The sequence below is a fragment of the Biomphalaria glabrata genome, chromosome 11 (assembly GCF_947242115.1).
Source record: "Biomphalaria glabrata chromosome 11, xgBioGlab47.1, whole genome shotgun sequence".
Lineage (NCBI taxonomy): Eukaryota > Metazoa > Mollusca > Gastropoda > Planorbidae > Biomphalaria > Biomphalaria glabrata.
In genome coordinates this window covers 27908419-27933592 of record NC_074721.1, presented here as the reverse complement: position 1 = coordinate 27933592, position 25174 = coordinate 27908419, and the positions used below count along the sequence as shown (strand labels likewise).

The following is a 25174-nucleotide window of genomic DNA, read 5'->3' as shown; positions in this document are numbered from 1 at the left end:
TTCATGTAATTCATTTTTCCAATAAAAATATACTATACATCGTTATATAGAAATATAGTTTACTTCACATTATTTTTTGGGTTGTAGCTGTATGACAGTTTTTTTTAAAGTATTCAATAATAGCACCATTTAAGATCGACACTCCCTATTATTAGATTACCTCCCATTTTCTCTTTAACAAGTGGAAAACAAATTTACTGAAACATTCAGTGAATACCATTGAGAAACGCAATAACAAATTTATAAAAGAACTAAAATAAGAACTAAACTCAATGAGATTAACATAGTAGTTTAAAATGTATTTCTTTCATTTATATTTTACACTTTTCCTTCAATAACTGTAATGCAAAATATTTGAATATGTATATGTTTTTTAATCAATACACAAAAACTAAACAGAAGAATTATGTAAAAATAAATTAATTAATTAAAAATATAAGCATTAATACTATGCTCATAATAAGTATTAAATACATGTTGACCTATGTCTGACTTTGTGGATAAATAAATAAAAGACACATAGAATGGTACATTATATTCGAAAAGTAAAAAAAAAATTAATGCGCAGTTGCTGGGGGCAGCAATGTACCAAATAGCAAAAAGCATACCTTTAACATTGTTCATAAATAGCTCAAATAAATTCAGTAAAGTAAAAATTGATATAATCTCTCAATACAATATTGTTTTAAAAGAAAAAAAAAACATAAGTTTTAGTTTCAATGCTACTCACTGTATGGACCACTACTGAATTAAATGTAAAACAACTGAAAAGAAGACCAAATCTAAACTACCAAAGCTGGACGCCTTTAAGGTATCATTTAGACGACGCCGTTTTCGTTTAGAGTGTATTTAAATTATCTAATTGAATTTAACTGACCAATTATGGTATCATTCTGTTAGATAGTACTGTAGCACTGCTATGTTTATCAATTATATGAACATAATAAATGTGACATAGAATTATTTGATAATCTGCATCTTGAACGAATGAAAGTTAACTTAGAAAGTCACTAACATTTAAACACCTGACTAAAAAAATAATGAACATATTTCAATCACTACTTATATTACGACATTAAAAAAAAAGAGATAACATTTTTAAATATTGTTTTACGTTAGAATAATATAATTTACAGTGCAACGTTAATACATGTATAAACCAGCTACCAACGTTTGCAGTAACAGATATATTGAAATATAAAATTAATATAAGCAAACAAAAAATGATTATAAACAAATTTAATGTGCATTTTTTAGAATGTTCAAAACAATTTTTAAAAATCCTTAGATCATTAGACTTCACAGACTTCACTTTTATTGAAAGTGCTAAAGTAAAGGCTGAAAACAAAAAAACAAGGATGTTACTCATTTTTTTTATTATTTGGAACGTCTCATGAAGTTATTAAGGATGAAGGTGAATTGAGTAATATATAGTCTACACTAAACCATATCTATTAATTAATATAAAGATTAAGACTAAGATTGCACTATTGATCTTTATGGATATTTTTTGTGATTACATGGAATCTTTTCAAACTTGCATAAAATATTTTCAAGTTCTTTTATGTTCATAATGGTACTTACCGATACAGCAGCCATTGGACCATTTTTGAATTTCTGTTGCTCTACAAAAATAGTGAACGAAAATATGTTTAAATTTACATATAATGCAAGCACGTGCAAATGTATAATTGTCTACTATCTTTCCTTTTTTTTTTACTTTTCGGACGATATTACATTTGTGACATAATAGTTACTTTATAAAATACTTCCTTTAGTGATTTATCGCAGAAATGTATTGCATTTGTTCAAGTTCTCTAAAAAATAAAATAAAAAATAAATAAATCCTAGTTAGCCTCCAGATACAGAAAAAGTTGAACGCTATAAAAAAACACAATATTATTTGCTTCTAACTCAAAGATGTATGTGTATGTATTATGCCAGACGTTCTCTACATTAATTTGGTCTGGTGATTTTCCTTCCTCTCTGCAATGGCGGCATCATTGGTTGTTATTCTCTTGGAATCGCAACAGTAAGCGTCTGTGAATATCAAGCTCTGCTTTGATTAATCGGTTACTATCATACCAAGTGTAGATATTATCTACTGAAAAATTGTCTGCTTTTCATTCTCCTTTTTTTTTTCTCAAGGGTTTTTAGTAGACAACTATCATCTCAAATACATCGATTAAAAAACAGACACTTCCACCACACCTTGGCTTTAGATGATAAGTTATCAGAGGCACAGTCATAATTATTCTAATAGCACTTCTATCTCTCAAAAGATTCCCACTACTTGCACCACACCTTGGCCTTTGATGATAAGTTATCAGAGGCACAGTCATAATTATTCTAATCACACTTCTATCTCTCAAAAGATTCCCACTACTTGCACCACACCTTGGCCTTTGATGATAAGTTATCGGCGGCACGGTCATAATTATTCTAATAGCATTTCTATCTCTCAAAATATTCCCACTACTTGCACCACACCTTGGCCTTTGATGATAAGTTATCAGAGGCACGGTCATAATTATTCTAATCGAACTTCTATCTCTCAAAAGATTCCCACTACTTGCACCACACCTTGGCATTTGATGATAAGTTATCAGGGGCACGGTCATAATTATTCTAATCGCAATTCTATCTCTCAAAAGATTTTCACTAATTGCACCACACCTTGGCCTTTGATCATTACGCTATAGATAAGTACACATCCAGATTTACCATATAATATTAGATTTTTCATTAAGAATACAAAGTGAAAGAGGAAACACCATAAATACATTATTAATATGTCTTAAAATGTCAAAAAGCATTCCACATAATCATATTTATGTATAAATCATTTAATTGGGGATAAAATGACAGGGGCATGAAGTGACCGGGGGATGACGTGACCAGGGGGTTGAAATGACCAGTGGATGAAATGACCGAGGATTAAGTGACCGGAGATGAAATGACCTGGGATGAAGTGACCGAGGATGAATTGACCGGGAACCATCTAGGCATACACTTTGGGAATGATAGCTTTAATAAATCTCTAGATATATACCAGACATTCCTTGGCACATCTAGATGGTAGTTTATGATTAAATGAAAAAGCACAACGTTATTCCATTTCTGTCTTAAAGTATAACAAATGAAACCTATTCGAGTGATGTTAAGTCTCTTTTTTAATTTTAGTTTAATATCATCGAAAACAGGCAATAGTGTTTATTACATTATATTTCAAGAAAGTTGATGGGGGAGGAGTGACATCCTCAGTGTCTGGTAGGTTTTTGCTGTTTTTATGTGATCAGTAAACGCTACTCATTTCAGAAGAGTTAGAAGAAAGACGAAGTGTTTTCCTGTTTGTTTCTATGTGAAAATAATGCCAAATAATTTTTTAAAAAGTTGTATTACCCCCTTTAAAAGACCAAAACAAGACTATAGCTTGAATATTCCTGGTCCATTTGTGAATTTTATAGGGCTGCCAAGTAATATAATAATCTTGTTTTTATAGTAAAGCATCTTAAACATGTGAAGACAATAAGTGAAATGCACGACAATGTATCTTAAAAATTAAAATATTTTAATTGAGTCTGTTGGTCACTTTTACTTAACCACACTTTATTCCACTCATGGTCTAATTGTTATAAGATAGGTGAGATGCGGTACATCTATTGAGGTACAAAAAGTTTGTTTCTGCATTATTTCATATTCAATTCAACAGGTGGATCCACATATTTTTCTTTAAAAGTCGACTAATTATAAGGACTCTCAGCTTAGTAATTCAAGTGTGCTAAATGTATTTATGTTAAAATGTTTTATTCCTCAATATTTTACCTCGTGCACTCTTGCTTCTATTAGAATCTGAATATTGATCTGAAAGAAATAACATACATTTTGTAGACAAGTATCTATCTATCTATCTATCTATCTATCTATTTATCTATCTATCTATCTATCTACCTCAGACTTATGGAAGCTTCACATAAGATTGTTTCTTATTAGTTCAAAGCTTATCTTATTTTCTAATCGATAAACCGATATTACTTTAGTATTATATATTAACAGTGCTTATAACAAAGGCAAATATTGGGTATAAGCAATTGTAATGATGGTGGTAGTGGTATGTGTGTAGTCAGCCGACGCTAATTGCCCCTGGCCAGCGCTCGACGAGCGGTCAACTGTAACGAGTAACGACGATCAGCCGAGACGAGTGTCACATGACTGTTCGGTAAGGATCGACATCGTGAACAGAGCTCAGGAGCGTCATGAGAGTTGTTGTCATCTGACCACCCAGAAAAGTCGAGCGGCGTTTTTTCCGGTTCGAAAATGCCAGCAGGGACCCTATATAAAGAGAGGAGGTGTCACAGTGAAGACGGTTCAGAAAAGGGGTTCAGAGTCCGGTTCAATACAGTCCGGTCGACTACAGCACTGTTCAGTGTGATTCAGCGGTGCGATTCTGTACGGAGCATTACGACGGTTCTGTGCGGAGTACTATCAAGTACAGTTGAGACGAACGACGTCTTGATCTTGGTATGTGATCGAGTCCGACACAACGAGCCCAGTGTGTCAGGTCAGTCTTGAATCGTTGAACCTAGTGCAAGCCCGGAACGAGACGGAGAGGCCAGTGCAACAGTTGATACGGCGGTACGGTGTTATCGGAGAGATATTTGTACAGTGTACGTTTTTCCAATTGTACAGTATTGGCTCAGATTTATTCAACTATTAAAGTGTTACGCTACTTTGGAGCCCTGAGTTGTCAAGTTCTTTAAGTTGGTGGTGTAAGATGCAGTTCGCTGAGAGCCTGGATAGTGAGATTCGTAACAGTATAATGATTCATCTGAATTCTTTTAAAGAACATACTTTAATAATAAAATTATTGACACTAACCTTCCTCGTATCTTCGCTTCGGTACTCTTACTCCACGTATAACCCATCTTGGTGAGTTAGAATAATTTGTGTGACTGTACAAAATATAGACAATAATAATTACATTAGGTTCCATTATGTCGTACTTTAATATAACAAAACCGTGTTAACATCTAAAGCTTTATAACACTGAATGGCGAATATAATAGTAAAGTTCAAGACACGGACAATTTGACGTGAATACACAAATGTAAAAAAATAATTGGGAAACAATAGAAATAAACATTTCACGACATTCACCCAACGTTTAAATTTTATTTTATGCATATAACAAAACAAGAGATAGCCAAAGAAAATACAATGATGAATACAACAGTCTCAAATATAACATCTAAACGAACTTGAAAGACTGGTTTATAGAAAACTGTTTATCAAAAATACACTAGTCTTTTAAACCCTGTAGTTCGATTTTGATTTCTTTTCTCTTATGTTGTATCGACCGGTTAAATTGGCACTATTAGTATCAACAAAGTTAGTTGACGACTCGATGGTTGGGGCTTCAAAGGAGCTCTTCTTCCCCGATATAACTCAGATGTTTGGTTAGATTTAGAGTAAAGTTCTCCGCGTTTTTTTTCTGTTTCGCTTTGAAGTGAGGTTTCGCATTCCCTGATGAACCCTCTCTGCACCAGGGGTCTTACATTTTCTGTGAAACAGTCTATTTCTTTGGGCTCCAACAATCTTAATCAAAACTGTTTCTTCTCGGTCCGTAGGTTTTCTGATAAGAGCGTATTGAGAATTGCTGTTTACAAGCTCTACCACTTCTGCTAATGTGGCATCCTTAGAGAATCTATTATTTCTTTTGAACAACACGGGATCAGGAGATGTTAACCACGTTGGTAGGGATGTTTCAGAACTACTTCTACGATAGAATCCAAAGAGTGGGAAGTTTAGTTCGTCTCTGTGCACAGAAGTGACCAAATTGAGAGCAACGCGTCTTGTAATACTAGTTCCCGTTGAGATGTTCTTAAGTCCTGGGTGTGTAAAGTTAATGTTTTAGCTTTCCAAAGATTACTATTCAGCCTTTCTATTTGACATTTTCTTCTAGGAATATATTGCCTTGTGCTGCTCGTAGCCACTCCTCTTTTGTTAAAGTACTCCTCTACTTCATCAAACATAAAAGATATAGGAAGAATATTCGAATATGGCAAATAACCCATTAAGACATTTGATAACAGTAGCAAATGACATATCTGGACATAGAAAGGCAAAGGTAAACCTAGATAATTCGTTAATAATGGTAAGAATATATTTGAGGCTTGAACAAGAAGAAGAGTCCTCTAAAAATGCATGCTTATCTTTGGAATGGCTGTGTGGCTTTGATTAATTACCCTTTTGGTTTCCTGAAGAATCGTGGTTTAAGTTTAGCACATGTCTGGCACTGGTCGACGGGGAATATTCCAGCTACCGTCGCCTCAGCGTGGCGCTTCCGTGGATACGTCCGCCAAGGGAGTCGGATAGGCTAAGAACGGTAGCGCACATAGCTCTCAGTGAGCTACCACAGATATGGTCGAGAGATTGTACATTGCACGTGGTAGGGATGTAACAAAGGCTCGCTAATCAGTCCAACCCCCCTACCGATTCTTTCCCTAACGGTTGCCATACGCGCTGTGATGGACCCTCGCACGGGTTTGGTGGGACATTATAGGCATAAGAAGGGCTCCCACGAGGCTCGGCCTCCTGCCTCGTACGGGAAGGGGAAACCGTGCCTGGCTCAAGGTGGCCGCGTCCTGCGACACACCGGGTATGAATACATGATCACTTCGGATAAGGTGGGACTTCGAATAGAGGGATTGGTGAAGAGCCGATGCCTCATTCTGGCCATGGTAAAAGCCATTCCTTGGTCAATAGGTTCATAATATTGAACGGGAAAGTTTTCGGACCTTAAAGACATCTCAATCAGGCACTGGTCGATCACCGTTCTATCGTCATGGCAAGAAAAAGATAAACTCTTTGCTCTCACAAAATGTAACATCCGAGTTACACCAGTGTGACACAAACTATTATGGAGTAACCCATTACGTGATATTGTGGATAAGTGACAAATTCTGTGACGACAGGTAAGTTCTGTGTATCTTGTCTGTAAACATCGTCATACTGAAAGCTTTATTGCTCTAACCTCCACATTTGGATTTTTCATTCTCGATATATCCTTTTTTTATGTCCACAAGGCAAGACACTAAACTTATGGCACTAATTCTCCCATACTATTTCTTTTATTTACATCATCCTACAACCTTCTTGCACACACTGAAGAGAGTACTAAAATTGACGCCTCATTTAGTTTATCAACCTCAGAAAATTGGAGATCTTGATCCTAGAATTCAACTTTTAAAATCAATTGATTGCTACATCTTTTAATGTTTTTCTAGCTCTTCATCTACGTGAACATTAAAGTGGCTTATTAGTGAAATGACTGAGTGATCAGGGAAAAGAGAGTAATCATTGCCTGTTCTAGAATCGAACATAGTAAAGCAATATGTTCAGTACCATTTTCTCTGCAATGTTGACAAATGCGTTAACAGATATATATTATTACGTGAGAAATATAAGGTAAGGCTTTTGTGGTGGCCTATTTAGCACGAGGGGCGACTGAAAGCAAATTTAAAAAAAAATATCTAAGAAGCTGCTATAAGCTGACGATTGTGTCCTACGTGCTTTCTCTGAAAATGATCTGCAAATCATCGTCAGTGACTTTTCAAGAAAATATTCAAACTTCGGGCTGAAACATAAACTGAAGCCTTTTTTTTTGTCTGCTGCAGGTAAAGCTACTTGAAATAGTGCATTAAGATAAATGGACAGACAATAAATGCAGTGAAACAGATACATTCCCTTGGCAGCACACTCACCCAAAACGGAAAAATTAAAATTGCAAAGAACGGAGCATCCTGTGGCAAATTGTCTACAAATGTTTGGAATAGACAAGGTATCAAAACATTACAAATCTAGAAGTCTGTCGAGCTTTAATGTTCTCTACATTTATCAATGCCTAAGTGGATTGTATATAAAAAAACATGCACACACACACACAAAAAACTGAAACACTTCCACAAAAAATAAATACTATACTGAATGTTAAATGGCAAAAACAAATTAATGCTAATGAAATCCTTCAAAGAGAGGAAATGCGAATCTATCAATCCTGATGCAGTCCCAGACGCAATGGGCAGGCTACATCTACAGATTGGAAGACTCCCGCATCGCTAAACGACTCATGTATGGTAAATTAAAGGAATGGAAGCGCTCAATAGGTATAAACAGAAAGTGCTTCAGGGATACCCTCAAAGCTTCTCTGAAGGCGTTCAGCATTGGCCCTGTCATCAGGTAGACTAAAGCACATGGTAGAAAATCATGGCGTCGCGATGTGATAACTGGCACACAAAATGCTGAGGACAAAAGAAAACGGCTGGCAAAAGAAAACAGTCAGAAAAAAATAATTAGGCAACAGCACTAGCTCCAGCTGGAATAACCTGCCCAGTGTGCAGTCAAACATTCTGGGCTCTCATAGATTTTATTAGCCACATGAAGAGGCACGATAACACCAGTGCAAGGCCCTTTAGGCACATAGACAAAAGTGGACCACGATGGGGAACTATATATACTGTAATAACTCAAATGAGGAAGTTCAACGGTGTAGATGTATATTTACGGGACATCACAAATACTTATAACAACGTCTGCGTTGAGCACAGCCTCTTCTTAAGCCAGAGGTTTTCATCCTGAGGGTCGAATGACGATTTGCCAGAGTCGCCCAAGTTCATAGAAAAAAAATCGACTATTTTTGCCTATTATTCGACTTTACACCTTTTGTTTTTATAAGAAGTTTATTTTATTTAAACTGTTATTTGAAGATGGATTTTGGAGACAAGAGAATCAGAATAAATCACACATTTTAATTGTCAAGACATAAATATTTGTATCGGTTTGCATGAATGTAAGTACATATATAATATAACGTTGACATTGTGGAATCATGTATCTTATTCTATGGTGACCTCGTAACACATATGAAAAGCAATTTTGTTTATAATAAGTATAGCTTATTGTTTAATAGTACATTGTAATAGTTTCATTCTGGAACAAGTAATAAAAAACGGATCTTAAAAAAGAGAGCATAATTAAAAGAAAAGAAAACGCCGCCTTTTTTTTCAAACATATTAAGATAAGATAAGATAATTTTATTGATCCAATAATTAAAAGAAAAAAAAGCCCCCTTTTTTCAAACATATTAAGATAAGATAATTTTATTGATCAAATGAAATGGAAAGTCAGTTTGACTGCAACTGACAACATCAGCGTAACAACTGTACAAAAACAATATAGATGAAAAATTTGAACAACATTCACTCACGAAACACACATTCACAATCAGGGCTTTATGAGTTTGACTTATATGCATTTCTCGATGACGACAACTGATCTTGTAACACTCTGACCGATAGTGGGATAAAGGAGTTTTTAAATCTTTCAGTTTTAAGCCTAATGGAATGGAGACGACCACTTTGTTAAGGTCTTATGTAACAGTGGTTTAATGGATGCAGGTTGTCTTTAAGAATCGAGAGTGTTTTGGAAATGCACCTTTCTTGAAAAAGGTCTTCAAGCGTTGATAGCTGTATTTGAGTAATTTATGATGTTTTTTAATTAGTCTACCGCCTATGTCTTTGTGCCAGTAAAGTATTACCATACCAGCAGGTGATGGCAAAGTTGATTAGACTGCTGATAGTTGCTGTGTAGAAAAGTGAGAGTCTTGTTTTGTTTATGTTAAATTTTCTTAGCTATCTGAGATAAAAGAGTCGATGGACAATTTTCTTGTATATGTTTTGGCAGTGTTCATTCCATTTCAAGTTGTTGTTGACAGTTGTACGTAGATATTTGTCACAAGTCAAAAGCTTGCTGACAGAGTCACTCAATTTTATCCCAGCATTATTTATTATCATTTATTATTTACTTATTTATTTCAATTATGTTCCCCTCTTGTCCCCACTTTCATCACGAACCCTACGTTTTCCTCTAGTCGCTAGACTGAGTCAACCGCCTTGTGGACAATAAAACCACTACTTCTCGCTTATCTCCCCTTGACAGGGGAAAAGATCAAACAAACTGTCACTTACTTTGGTTTTAGGCGCCGGATGTCCGACTTCCACGTTGACAACACCTGGGATGGAATACAATTTATTTTTTCTTCCACCCCACCCACGTCTCTCTTTGATCAAGAAGATTATTCGTATCACAACACCTCTTGACCCTTTCAGGGTTCAACTTTCGTCGACTATTACCCACGTGAGAGATAATCCTTAATCTATCGCATTTCCTTTTCCGCCGATCTCTTCCGGTCCTGTATAAGGTAGAATAAAGCGGGAGAGATACACTCCTCACTTATTCTTTTCACTGACAGTCGAGTCTGGATTTTTCATTCATTCTTACTCTTAGAGGAATACCTGGTGCCTCCCTAAGGTGTCTGCCTATTTGCCTATTCAGTGTAACCTGCCCACTGCCTTTCTAGGATCATTTGCCTATTTATTTAAATTTGGATCTACTCAACTTTTGTTTGGATCTACTATCCAGTGTCATCTGATCACTCGACAATACTCTATTGGCTATTGGCCTACCTGCCTATTTGGCTCTACTGCTTGGTGCTATCGGCTCTACCTGCCTGCCTAATTTACAGTCCATTTGTCAACCTATAAGGCACGACGCTTCTATAGACCACGTGTCTGTGCGAGACGTCATGTCTTCGCCAAATCTCCGTAACTCACTGGAAATCCTGCTAACGACGCTGCTCACGGCAGATCAGCTCTGTCCGCAGCATCCTTGTGACCAAGGTAGCCGGCTACCCGCCCTACTGTGCCCACTACAGATATCAGAACTTTAGATTGAGACTCCGCAAGAACTGAATCACTGGCGACCCTCTACCCGCTAGATCGCCACCTCCATCTGCAAGACCTCCATCCAGGATGACTGCCAGCTGCTACACCAGCAGGACAACCAGCTAAATACAGAGGACGAAAGTGACATACTCTCTAATTAAGTGCTTTGTATGATGGTACAATATTGTTAAACAGATAGATGCAAATTCACCCTTTATTTTATTCAACCTTGTACATTTATGTAAATAAATATTCTTTAATTTTACAACATTTGTATCTTTTCCATTGTTTGTCTCATTGCGTGTCTGCTCCCGATTTATCTCTGATGGACCAGTGTGTGACAAACAAAAAATAATCATTCCCTACACCAAACTAGCCACTTATACACGTCATACATGAGGTCCATTACATCATTCTGTACTTGTTCTATGGTTTGGTTATTTATCTGAATTTCTGCAATATGGTCTTTGTTTTTCTTAAAATCAATAGTCCTTTTTTTAGTTTTCTAAACATTTAAAATTAGAAAGCTTACTGTAATAGTTTAAATAGGAATTATGGCCTAAGTGCAATGTTCAATAAGCAGTTTCAATAAAGCCAAATTAACTGTAATGTCATTGTGATAGCAAATATCCGAGCTTTGCCAACACCAACAAAAATACTCAGAATTTGAGATATAAGGTTGATGGTGGCGTTTAAATAACGAGCTGTAAAAGGGGTAACCTATTTAAAAAACTTAAGAACCGCTGTAGTAAGCTTTAGACTTAGGCGGAACTTCGTGCTCTAAGAATGTCTTTATCTTTTCAAAGCGTTTCAGATGCTGCCATTTTGAGCTTTTCTTTCAGTTCCTTTAAATCCGACTTGTCTAGCAGTTTCATAGATACCATTTTAAATAAAATTTGTCAAATTCCGCCAATGAGTGGCCCAATCATACTTCTAGAAACCAATTAAAACACTTCAAGGGAGGAAAGTCAACGACATAGATCTTTTTTCAAGGGACATCACAAATACATGGAACAAGGTCAGCTTTGAGCCTAGCCTCTTAATAAGCTTTAGACTTTGGCGGAACTACATTATCTTTTCCCTAGTTCTAGTCTCTAGCAGTGTGCACCATCTACACTAGCTTGGATGGCGATGTGCATGGCAGGGCTACAACAAAATCTAGAGAAATAGTCAAATGTTTTTCAAAGGCCTAAAACGCTTTTGGTCGTCTCTTCGACTACAAAGTCTATCTCATTCTTGAGAAGCTTTGACGACTGGGTACCTTATAGAAGACTTCCCGAACGTTTCCGATTTATTGCATTCACTCCTTAGTGGACACAAACCAGCATATATTTAAATAATGTAAATTAATATGTTAATCAGAAATCTAGCACTACGAGGAAAGTTTTCTTGTGTTACCTTGAACTTGCGATCATTCTTTTTAAATCCATATTAGTAACACAAATATAAACGACATAATTAAAGTACTTCAGAATATCAATTGTTGTCGTAGAAAAAAAAGTTTCACTGTCCAGCTGCGAAAAAAAAAATGCCTCTGTCGACTTTCTAAACCAATTCATCAAAGCAAGCCAAGATTGATTGTCATGTATGCAAACAAAAAGAAAATGAAAAAAATATTGAAACATTAACTGATATTTTAAAAAATACTTACATAGCGTAGAAACGTTTGTTAGGTTTACATCTGTATTTTTCATTCAGAATTGCATCTATTGATAAATGTTGAAAATAAAGTTATAGAAAAATCTTTGTTTGTAATGATCATGTGCACTTAAAATAACAATTAAAAGGTATGCTAGGTGTAGTCCATTTTTTTTTAAATCCGCGAAGTGGAAGCTTTGACGCTAATGTCATTTAGTTAAAGTCATTGGTATTAATAATTAAAAATGTAAAGAAATAATTCACAATGTGAGAAATCCAATTTTTAATATCTGATGGATCACTGGATTGAAATTGCAAATTAAAAGTTCTTTAATTTTTTTTCAAAGCTGTTGTAACATTGTAACTAAATGTCGAATTAAAAACAACGTCTAAACGTCTAAAAAAGTTTATAAAGATAATTAGATGTACTTTTTAAAATAAGTTTTAAAGGCATACATACAGGGTGCGTCAAAAAATGTATACACACTTTGAACTGTCATAGACAATTTATTTCCAGTTCTACAGTGCTAAATTTCTGGACATGGTAAGCTTAATGTTTAATTAGAAAAATAAATGTAAAAGTGATTCTGTACCGTACTCAGTGCCGCGGTGGCAAGGAAGTAACTGCAATATGGTGAACGTCGTTTGATTTTTGAAGAGCTGAAGCAGATAATTAAGTGGTACTGGAAGTTTGAGAATGTAGTTGCGATTTGAAGACAATGGAGACATGAGTATGGTACAGAACCACCTTCAAGGTTAACAATTACACGTCTACGAGACAAATTCGAAATTCATTGAACAGTGTGTGATGTGCATAAAGGTCGATCAGGGCGACCTCGTACAGCTACAAGTCATGAGTCCGCAACTGCGGTCTAGGAAATGTTTCAGCATTCACCTCAAAAATCGTCACGGCAAGCGGCACGTAAGAGTAGTGTGCTACGCATTTTGAGGAAAGGCAAGTTTCATGTGTACATTCCAAGGCTGGTGTAACAGCTAAGTGACGACGATCCAGATCGAATGTTAGAATTTTGTAAATGGGTTCATGAGAGGGTGTCGCAGTTATCTATGTAACTGTATAGTAGAATTAGTTCTCTAATTGATAGTGCGGCGTTGATCACTATATTGATGACGTCATTACATTATTAATATTTTCTGTGTAGACTAGAGGACTGAGCTTTTGTTGCTTGTCACAACTTCTAGTGACGTAAATTTAGTGTGTGTGTGATTTGCGTCATTTATCGTCTAGTACAGTCTCTCCATTGTTTTGTACAACCAAGATAGACGTAATTTGAGAGCTCTGGAATTTCTCCTTGGTTTTTGTTATTGGATAGCCTTAGCATTTGCCTTGGACATTTTCTTGTTGGATTATCTTGACCCCTGTTTAGGGGTTTTAGCGTCAAGACTAAGTTTTAGTCGTAGTCTCAGTTGAAGACTCTATTTCAAGTATTAGTGTCAAGTCTATATGTTAGACTCTGTGTCAAGTCTCAGTGTCAAGACTTGTTTATTCAGTCTCAGTTTTATATTGAGAGTACAACTTTAGGTCTACAGTCTACAGGACTGAGGTCTTTCTCTCAGTTGGTCGTCTGGTGTACACGTGGATTTGTACATGAGTCTGAGGTTCAAGATTCCAGACTGCGGGTTGCAGTGGTCAGACCTGATGGTGTAGTGTCAACTATGAACTTCTACTTTTTGGAATTGTCGTCAGTGGACAGTACCTGATCTAGAGGCTAGATCTACATATATTACCAGTTGTTGTTTTTGAGATTGAAGGACTAGGTGATCCATTGAACTACTTATTATAGTTAAGGTAATATACTATGTGTTTCATAATTATATGAATGTTCTGTATCTAATGAGACTAACTGAATCATTGTAGATTACATAATTTTACATATTGATATTTCATACTATTATTATCAGTCATCATGAATCAGTCATTTGTAAATATATCACAAGAATAAATTTTATTGTTATTTACATCATACACTTAGTTTATTAGTTTATCTACAACTATATGTGTATGATGTGCTTGTCAGGCTGAACTTGAGCCAAAATATTATAAGTTCAGAAAATAATAACAATAATACAAATTGAAATAATATTTAATATTAATAAATATTTGCATTGGAAATATATAATAATAATTTGATAAATACAAGAATACAAGAACCTGACAGAGGGTGAGACGTGAACCGGGATTTATGGGTGGCATAATTTGGTCAAAATCATGGAACTGTCAATAGGCACAATTGTGTGTACTGGGCTGAAGATAATCCTCGCATTAGAGTTCAAAAGGCTGTGAATTTGCTTGGCGTAGATGTGTGGTGTGGTTTGTCTTCAAGGGAACTCATTGGGCCTTTCCGCTTTAAAGGACTGTTACTGGAGAAACGTATCTAACAATGCTTGCTGGTTCCCTATTCCCTGCCATTCGTGCATTATACAGTAATGATGAGTTTTATTTCCAACAACATGGCGCCCCGCCGCACTATCATAGGGACGTACGAGCATACCTGGATCACAATGTGTCAGGCCAGTGGATAGGGAGCAGGGGACCAATCGAGTTTCTTGAACGCTTTCCAGACCTCACGTCTCATTATCACAGGTACGTACCAAAATACCTGGATCACAATGTGCCAGGCCAGTGGATAGTACGCAGGGGACCAATCGAGTTTCCTGCACTCTCCCGTTTAGATCTCGTAAACTAGAAAATATATTGAAAATCCGACGTCACAATATTTTAGACCATTCAAAGTTCTGATGCAACGGCTACTTTTGTTTTTCTTAAAGCGAAAAATCTCATTTTTAAAATCAGTTATGCAAGCAGTTTTTTAAAGAGAAAAACCTAATTAGTTTGCATTAAAAGTTAGACCTAGATTAAAGCAAATAGTAATCTTGTAAACTTAATTTTCGTTAACTTTCTCTTTTTATTGCGAAAATGTTTTTCAAAACAATTACATCAATTATGAGACTTTAATTAGGCCAGGAGAGGCTTGGCTTCCGAACCGGGGATCCCGGGTTCGAATCCTGGAGAAGACTGGTATTTTATACTTCGGAATCCTTGGGCGCCTCTGAGTCCACCCAGCTCTAATGGGTACCTGGCATTAGTTGGGGAAAAGTAAAGGCGGTTGGTCGTTGTGCTGGCTACATGACACCCTCGTTAACCGTAGGCCATAAAAACAGATGAGCTTTACATCATCTGCGCTATAGACCACAAGGTCTAAAAGTGGAACTAATTAGGTCAGATTCACATCTAACTTTGCATTCACTTGCACATATTATTTGATCTGCTGGACCGTTGGGACACTACACAAGATCTGTCAACCTTCTTTCTCCATTCTTATCTCTCATTTGTCTTTGATATAATTTCATTTGGATGTTCTTTCTGAAAATATTGAAGCCTGCCTGGGTGGACCACTTCGGGGGCCGATTTTGAGTTTGTGTTTCCACACAAACTGTCTTTGTAACCTTGTTTAATTCGGAGTTTACGCTTTCCATGTTCTAAAATTTAGAATTGTATAACGTAAAATAAATTATCTATGACAGTTTAAAGTGTGTATACATTTTTTGACGCACCTTGTATGTTCCTCATTTGGAATGAAAACGTCTCAGTCTCAGTTGTAATAACAATAATATACTGGGAATTACAGACGAGACCTTAAAACAGTAAACATTGAAACCGGCCATTGGGGAGACAAAGTCTTAGACCAAACTCCATGGAGAGAGATGGAGACCAAGAAAGCTGTAGAGAATGAAAAAACATAGACCTCATCCCTGGAAGAAAACGTTAAATGTAACGATTGTTTAACAAAACTTTTGTTCCTCAAATTTTTAGCTGTCATTTTTTGGCACTTTCCTCAAAAACTTTGCAAATCACTGGATTAAATGATAGTAATTTAAAAGTAGTGATACTTTCCAATATGTGCATGATAATAAGAGACAGATAAATAAAGTTGTTGAGGCGCCAGTAGTGCAGGTAAAGTTCATTTTACACAATCACTAAGATTTTTAAAAAAATACATGATTGCTTACTTGCTTTGTCTGAAACTGGAGTAACGTACACCTCGTTCTGCGAATTTTCCAGCAATTCAAACTCTATTTTATTTGCATCTGATACTGATATTAAAATAGTAGATTTAATTTATAAAATAAAAGCTAATTACTTTAAGATAGACATATACAAAACAAAAAGAATTTGTAATATTTGTTTTAGACTCCGGAAACACATTGCAAAGTGTGACAGTACATGTTGCTAATAAAAGTGAATACATTAAACAAAAAAGGTTTTTGCAATAACCTTCAGTTAGATGTTTTATATTTCACAATGTTTGTAAAATAGCAAAACTTATAGACAATTGACATTACTTACACAGACAAAGGTGCATAACGCTATCACATATAAACGAATGTCTTATTAAATGAATTCAAAACAATTCCAAGTGGAAGGACACTAACGAAAAAAAAACTTTCACAAAACTGCCAAAACTAAACTTATATAAGAGGTTTTATAATGAATCTGGTTTGTTGCCTCTCAAAAACACAATTGAAAATAAAGATAATTAAAATAATAATAAAACAAGAGAAGATTTTTTTTCGGTCATTGTGCATGTATCTGTACATAATTAATCTTTATTACTTTCTGACACTTCCTTCTTTCGTAAGACTTTTATTGTCCCTAGAATATGTTCTTCCTAGAGTTAATGAAAAATTTTAGACACCCCGCCCTAGCTAGTAAGGAGGTCTGAAGCTTCCCCAGCGAGGGGCGGAGCTCCTCCGCCAAGTTCTATTTCCGGTATTGAAGCCAACAAAATGCATATTCTAAGGTATCTACAGTGCATCATCCTGCTATTAAAAAGTTTTATTTCAAAAACCTAATGTGCTATTCTTACTGACTTAGACCATACCTTGCGGTTCGGTGCATTTCGCGGCAAGCTGTTTACACAAAGTCTGTGAGTGTCAATGTCTAAAGCCTCTTCCCACCTGCTCTAAGGACCTTCATGAAAGCGTGGCGCCAAGTTGTACTAGGATTTTATAGCAACATTTATTATGCGTAATTCGTTTTGTCAGAGAACATGTCCTGCAAAACTAATGCGACGATCTTTCACAACTTTACAAAGACTCCCAGTTCGACATAGGATTTTATTGATTTAGACCCGATCTCTATAACTGACTTCATCTTTGTTGAGCCACATTTAGTGTTTTCCAATTTCGGTGGATTAGTCACTGCACTTTATTAATGGAGCCCACCACTTGTAAAAATTTGTAACCTCATTTAGCTAAAGGAAAAGGGAAGTTTTATAGTCAATTTTTTTTTTGGGGGGGGGGGGGTTTAAACTAAAAAATCTCTGGTGAATGTAGTTTGCCTTACAATAATATTGAAGAGAGAGGTTTTAAATCTCAAAACTCTTTGTAGGGGGATTTTAAAGTCAAAACCACCTTGAGGGGTTGTAAACTAAAAAAAAAAAAACTCTGGAGGAGAAGAATTTTTTAGTGTGTAATATGCTTGTTTTTATACCAAAGAGGTATTTTTTTAGTGCGTAATTTTCTTTTTTTTTTATATAAAAGTGGTATTTTTTAGCTTCAAACCCTACTGAAGCTGACTAAAAGGGGGTTTAAACAAAAAAACCTTTTGGCTACGCTCATAGGATTTTAAGTGCATAATTTGCTTTTTTTATATTGAAAAGGATTTTTAGCTACTCTCATAGAATTTAGTGTGTGTCATTTGTTTGTTTTTATACTGAAGAGGTATTTTGTAGCTGCAAACCCCGCTACGCTCATAAAATCTGGTAGCTAATGAAGGGTTAGTCTTAAACTGAAGAGCAGGTTTATCGTTAATTTTGGGGAATGTTTTAAAATCAATTATCTTCCTTACCTATTGTCGCTCACGGATGAATGTGTGTATGTATGTATAATCTATTTTTACACTCTGCGCGAATGACCGGAAGTGTGTTTTGTTGTCAGAGAGTTGTTAGAGAGAGACCATATTGTGTGATATGCAGTAAAGCTGATTAAAGTTTATGTGTTTGATCTAGTGGTTTCATTGTTTTATTTCTTTAACTAGAACTAAACCAGGGACACCTAGACGTATTGAGACCTATGGTAGATTCTATAGAGTTATAAGTAGATAGAGTTATATAAAAGGATATCTGTGTGACACCTATGCTCTTGGAATATGGAGATTGTCGATTAAATTATTTTTTGTTTTGTTTTATGGAAGAACTCAAAGCCCCTTCGCTGCGATGGTTTAATATTAAAATCTCACATAAAATAAACAAAAACAAAGCAAAAAATAGGCCACTAAATTCCGATCCCTCCCCACTGCGGGGTTTGCAGCTACAAAATATCCCTACTGTGTTGAACCCCCCCCCAAAAAAAAAAGCCAAAAGTCTCAGAAAAGAAACATTAGGCCTGCCAATCTGTTTTTTTATAAGATAGTCATCAGAAAGCTGCTGCATGTTTTTCTAGTGAAAATTATTGTTGAAAAATGCAATTCTTTTTGGCGAAGACTTTTTTAAACCATGCATGATTTAAGTTTGCAAAAAATGATTTTAAAACTGTATGTGTATAGTAACTATACTAAAATGAAAAAAAAACCCACATCAAAGTTATATTATATATTTGTTGTAGCCCTGCATGCCCTAGTGCTTGTAGTACTGACGAGCCCACTATTGAATAAGAACAGGAAGAGAGAGGAAACAACAGTGTATCAAGTGGTTATAAAGAGTCAGAATTGTTGAAAACAAAAAAGCCGTCTTTTGTGCTTTCTAAAGACTGTAGTGGGGACCTGGAGTGAAGCGGGGAAGGCGGTCGTTGGTCCGTATATTTGTAAACAGCTTGATAAAAGCTATGCCAGAAGTAGATTGACTGGTGCACTACTTATTAAAGATAATCAAAATAATAAAGATAATAGATTTAATTTACAAAATAAAAGCCTCGAATTGGTTTTAGATTGTCCTACACAAAAATCCTTATTAAAAATATTTCTACAGAGAATGTTAGTTATTTTTTTTCCTCCGGAAACACATTGCAAAATGTGACAGTTCATGTTGCTAATTAAAGTGAATACATAAAAACAGGTTTTTGCTGTAATTTTCAGTTAGATGTTTAATGTTTCACAATGTTTGCAAAATAGCAAAACTTAAATATAATTGACATTAGTAGCACAGACAAAGAAGCATAAATCTATCACATATGCAAACACATGTCTTATTAAATGAATTCTGAAAGCAGGAAATCAGCCCCCTGTTGAAGGACACTAATGCTAAAAAACGTTCACATTACTTCATTTATTACTAGTTCTGATAGAGATAATAAGCTCAAAATAGTCCTATAAAATAAACATTTAAAAAAATATACTTAAATGAGCATTTTTTGGAGCATAATTCTCAAAGAAATTGTAAATACAAAACGATTAAAATAATAATAAAACACGAGAAGTATCTCTACTCATAAGAACGGTTTAAATATGTTCTACACCGCATTGGATAACTAGGCCAGACAAAAGAAAAGTCCATTGTGTAAGCGAAATTATTAATTATAAATCTGTCGAACAATTTCAGACTATTTGTAAGGGGGGGGGGGAGAACTGGGGTTTTAAATTATGTAGTCCATACAGGTTCATTCATTAAATAAATGTAAATAATATATTTTTTTAAGCAAGGATATCAGCTATTTATTTAAAAAACAACACATGTTTAAACAAAAAATGTACATATAGAAATTGATACATTCAAATCTGACATGAACACATACCTGAATCTGATCCCTCTTCCGGGCCTATACTGATCGATCTAGACACTAAAGTTTTCCATAAAAAAAAAACAAATGAAAAGCAAAAAAAAAGTATAAGTATTAAATCGATAGTACATTGTTTAACAAAACAAAAACAAAAAGAGAGAGAAAGTGGAAATTTAAATCGCCAATATTTGTGTTTATGCAAAGATATTTTTTTTATAAGTCTAAAGGAAAAGTCCAGATATAGATTTGCCAAACCAAAAATGTTTCTAATAGGAGGGTAACTGAAGTACCGAACTGTGTTGTTCATGCAGATTCATTCGTTAAGGTGTAGAACGAGATATCTATACATTTTAAATATGTCACCTACCTGATGTTGATGGTTCTACCTCTTCTTTACTAGACTCTGAGTTTTCTGATTAAAAAAAAATAAATTATACGATTCGCTATTTTTGAGCAAGTAAAAACAATAAGTATTTTGGTCATTCCTAGCTCTTATTGTGACAAGGTGACCATTATTAAATGCATTTTTTTTACATAATAAAAAATATTTTAAATGTTATCAAGTAAAATTTTAACAAAGGAGATGATAAATAATAAAGGATGTTGAAAATAAAATTGATATTGATATGTTATAATATTTAATTACACTAACCTGATTTAGAGTTTTCTTCTAGAGTTATAGAATCGTTTACTGTTTCACTGTCTGATGACTTAATACTGTCGTTGATAGGTTTCATAGCTAAAGTTCTAAATCTTTATCGGTGACAAGAGTGTATTAGTATATATATAGAGAGAGAGAGATAGGGAAAGATAGAAAGATAGAAAGATAGATAGATAGATAGATAGATAGATAGATAGATAGATAGATAGATAGATAGATAGATAGATAGACAGACAGACAGACAGACAGACAGACAGACAGACAGACAGACAGACAGAGATAGATAGATAGATAGATAGATAGATAGATAGATAGATAGATAGATAGATAAATAGATAGATAGATAGTTAGTTAGATAGATAGATAGATAGAATGGTAAATATCTATATATTAAAGAAAAGTAAGAGAGCGGGAGGTAGATAAATGTATATCAATTTATTTAACATTTTCTTTTATTTTACTATATTCTACATCTATACACTTCTATATCTACATATTTCTACAAAAAGAACATCAGTTTTTCTTTCATGGGCAGAGGTGTGACATCTATTTTACTTTTTTGGGTAGATCTAGTAGCCTTAAGAGAATGGAATTGTGTTGGGTTACACAATTCTTTTATATTAAAAAGTTTTATCGACTCACTCTGTCTATTAGTCTATATGGTAAACATTTTCTCATATTATTTCTACCACAACCCATCTCGGATTAAGCTGAAAATTTTCACAATTATTTTTTCACTTGAAAAGACAAGAAGGAAAACAAGAATTCAACCAATTAGTTTATGAAGTATTGGTAATTAATTATTTGTTTGGTATCTTGAAGACATGGAAAAAATAGTACTTGACAAATATGGTGGTATAAGTTGAATTTGTCCAACTGAGTATTTTTGAGCTCAGTGAACATTTTTAAAAAACTATTTCCGTTAAAAAAAAGTTAAATGTACTATTTGGTTGCTGGATCACTGCAGCTAATGTGATTATAGAAAAAAATGCTTATTAATTGTTGTTTTAAATTAAGTCCAACTTATATGCATACTAAATAGATTCCTTCTCTTCAATTTTTTTTTATGTAAATGTAGTAGTTAGTATAACTTTGCAATGCCAATGAAATATTTATTTTTGACAAAACATCTAAAACCATTGTTATAAATATGTTAAAATATGGTAAATAGTCATCTCCAAAAAAGTAGCCATTGAAAGAAATATTCGGATAATCTTATCTTATCTTATATAATACAGACGTTACTTCAACAAAGAAGATGATTACGTCCTACGCGTCATGCATTCAGTCATACATATTAACCAATGACTTAAATTCAGCCAAGTCACTGGTTTTCCTGAATAACTCAGGCAACCCATTCTATGCTCTAATAGCACTAGGGAAGAAGGAGTGTTTGTAGAAATTTGTCCTAGCATATGGGACGAGGAATGTGCCTTTATCTTTGTGTCTTTCAGAGTATTTTATTAAATTTTGTTTTTGTATTTGAAGATTATGGTTCAGTGTTTTATGTATGATTGCTACTTTACTTTTGAGCCTTCTGTCCTAAAGGCTTTCTAAATTTAGTGATTTTACTAAAGGTGTTACTCTAGTCAAATGTAAATATTCGTTTGTTATGAATCTCACTGCTCTATATTGTGTCTGTTCCAGTTTTTTAATGTTTTCTTGAGTTGAGGGGTCCCAAACGGAGGATGCATATTCTATTATTTGCCTAACCAAGGTTAATTAACATTTTAGTTTTATGTTCTTATTTGATTTATAGAAATTTATTTTAATAAATCCTAATGCTTTGTTTGATTTTTTTTGTAGTTTTATCAATATGTGGATTCCATGACAGTTTTTCATTTATTATAACACCTAGGTATTTTGCGTTTTTAGTCTGTGTTACTGGTTTGCCATGAATAAGATAAGTGGAATTAATTTGTTTTAGTTTTTTTGTTACTCTTAACAACTGACATTTTTCTGGGTGGAAAGACATGCTCCAATTTGATTCCCATTTCTGTAATTCATCTAATTCTCTTTGTAAAATATCTGTGTCTTGTGTTGTTTTTATTGTTCTATATATTATGCAATCGTCTGCAAATAATCTGACGTTTGTTCCTGAAGTAAGGCAATTTGGTAAATCATTTATGTAAATTAAAAATAGTAGTGGACCCAAGACTGTTCCTTGAGGTACACCTGAGTTTACTGTTATTGGTGTTGCTTTAGAGCCATTTATTATTACTGTTTGTTCTCTCCCTATCAGAAAATCTTTAATCCACTGATGCAGTGAACCATTAATGCCGAAATATTTTAATTTTTTAAGCAAACTATGGTGGTGGACTTTGTCAAAAGCCTTAGAAAAATCTAGTAAGATAGCATCTATTTGTTCACTATTATCTAAACCTTTTGAAAAATCATCAATTAGTCCTATCAGTTGTGTTTCACAGGATCTATATTTCCTAAAGCCATGTTGGTATGGTGTGAGGACATTATGTTTGTCTAAGTGGTTTATGATGTTGCTACATATTATGTGTTCTAGGATTTTACATGTGATGCTGGTAAGTGATACTGGTCTGTAGTTTCCTGAGTCAGATTTTTCTCCTTTTTTAAATAGGGGTGTGACATTAGCTTCTTTCCAGTCCTTTGGTACTCTGCCCTTGTTAAGTGAAGCCTGAAATAGTATTTTGAACACTGGGGCTAGCTCATTGTTTAGTTCTTTGAGTAATCTAGCTGGAATACCATCAGGTCCAGAAGCTTTATTTGGTTTGGTGTTGGCTAATAGTTTCCATTTTCTTGTACTACTATATCTTCTATGTTGTTTACTTGGATCAAATTCAGTAATATGTCTTTGTCTCCTGGGGCTGAGAATGCTGATGCAAAGTATTTGTTTAGGATGTTTGCTTTAGTTTCATTATCATTATGTTTTATGTTATGTTCATCTTTTAATGGCGCTATGCCTGTTGTTTCCATTTTCTTAGATTTAATGTATGACTATAGGTTTTTTGTTGTTATCTTTAGATATTACATTGTTTATGTATTCACTCTGCAGCTGTCTGCTTACTTTTTGGGTTAAGTGTTTAATTTTTATATACTTTTTGTAAACTCTTTCTGCATTAGTTTCTTTAAATTTTCTATATAGGTTTTCCTTCTGTTTACAAAGCTTCTTTAGTCTATTATTAAACCAGCATTTATTTATTTTGTTTGATGTGTATTTAGTTGGTATATGATTTTCTATAATGCTCTTCAGATGGTTTTTAATGAAATTCCAGAGGTCATCGACTGGTTGGTTAATGTCTTTTTCTAATAAGAATGTTCGTTGAAAGTTTAATGCAGCTTGGTGTAGTTGTGCCAGGTTACATTTATTCCAGAGTAAGATTTTTCTTTTGGGTTTTGTATTGGCTGCTGCTTTTATCTGACTGTGTATATTTATGATCTCATGGTCTGATAGACCAGGGATAATTTCATAATCAACTACTAATCCAGGTCTGTTGGTTAAGAAGAGATCTTATGTGTTGTTTAATCTAGTTGGCTTTTTAATGATTTGATCTAAACTTAGGTTGTGTAAAATTTCCATGAAAAGCTCATTTATGTCCTTAAGGTTTAGGTGTTTATCTATGGTTATTGTTTTCCAATTTATATCAGGTAGGTTGAAATCAGCCATAATAAAAAAAACTGCATTTTTATTTGTCTCTTTAAGTGTAGTAATCTGATTACATAGTTCCTGCATGTATTATAAACTAGAATTTGGTGGTCTGTAAATGGTGCCTATTATTAGGGATGTTGAGGTGGTATTAATTTTACAAAATGTTGATTCTACATTTTTTGAGTTAGGTAAGGTAATTTCTTCTGCTATAAGAGTGTTTTTTATTGCTAAAAGAACTCCTCCATGATTATCAGCCCTATCTTTTCTAAAAATTTCATAATTACTATTGAAAATTTCTGCATTATAAATTTCAGGATGTAGCCAAGTTTCTGTTCCTGCAATTATGTCTGGTTTCTCACATTCTAATAAAATTTCTAAGTCTGCTGTTTTGTTCCTAATGCTTTGAAAATTTATTACTAAGGTTTTAATGTATTTTGGTATTACTTCTTTAGTAGGTTTGTTTAGTGAGGCTGTTGTATTAATTTTAGTAGATTTAGGTTTAACAGGAGTGGATCTGGCTAGTGGTTGGTGAGTTTGGTTTGGGATGGTGTTTAGGATGTTGTATGGGTTAGAAGTGTCTGCATCAAAGGAATCAAACAGTCTTGATGTAAACTGAGGTAACCCACACGGTACACAGTGCCATGATGCGTCTTTGTTGCCTAAGGGGTAATCTTCTTTAATGTTATGGATGTGTATGTTAGGTTATTTTTGAAGTTGCATTGTTCTAAAGTGTGAAGA

The 25174-nt window shown here is 34.4% G+C and overlaps 1 protein-coding gene across 2 annotated transcripts in view; it reads right to left on the bottom strand.

Moving 5' to 3' along the window:
• Positions 1-284: 284 nt before the first annotated feature.
• LOC129921690 (uncharacterized) overlaps positions 285-25174 on the bottom strand; it is a 140931-nt gene continuing 116041 nt past the window's right edge. Inside the window, exons 28-36 of one of the 2 annotated variants that reach the window (XM_056004109.1) lie at positions 20806-20906; positions 20521-20565; positions 20169-20213; positions 16449-16532; positions 12433-12487; positions 4879-4952; positions 3826-3864; positions 1585-1625; positions 285-1338 (exon numbers count right to left, since the gene is read on the bottom strand). In XM_056004109.1, the coding sequence (XP_055860084.1) occupies positions 1327-1338; positions 1585-1625; positions 3826-3864; positions 4879-4952; positions 12433-12487; positions 16449-16532; positions 20169-20213; positions 20521-20565; positions 20806-20906 (496 nt within the window). In that variant the 3' untranslated portion in view covers positions 285-1326. The remainder of the gene's footprint in view (positions 1339-1584; positions 1626-3825; positions 3865-4878; positions 4953-12432; positions 12488-16448; positions 16533-20168; positions 20214-20520; positions 20566-20805; positions 20907-25174) is intronic. The other variant, XM_056004108.1, reaches the window with a different exon arrangement.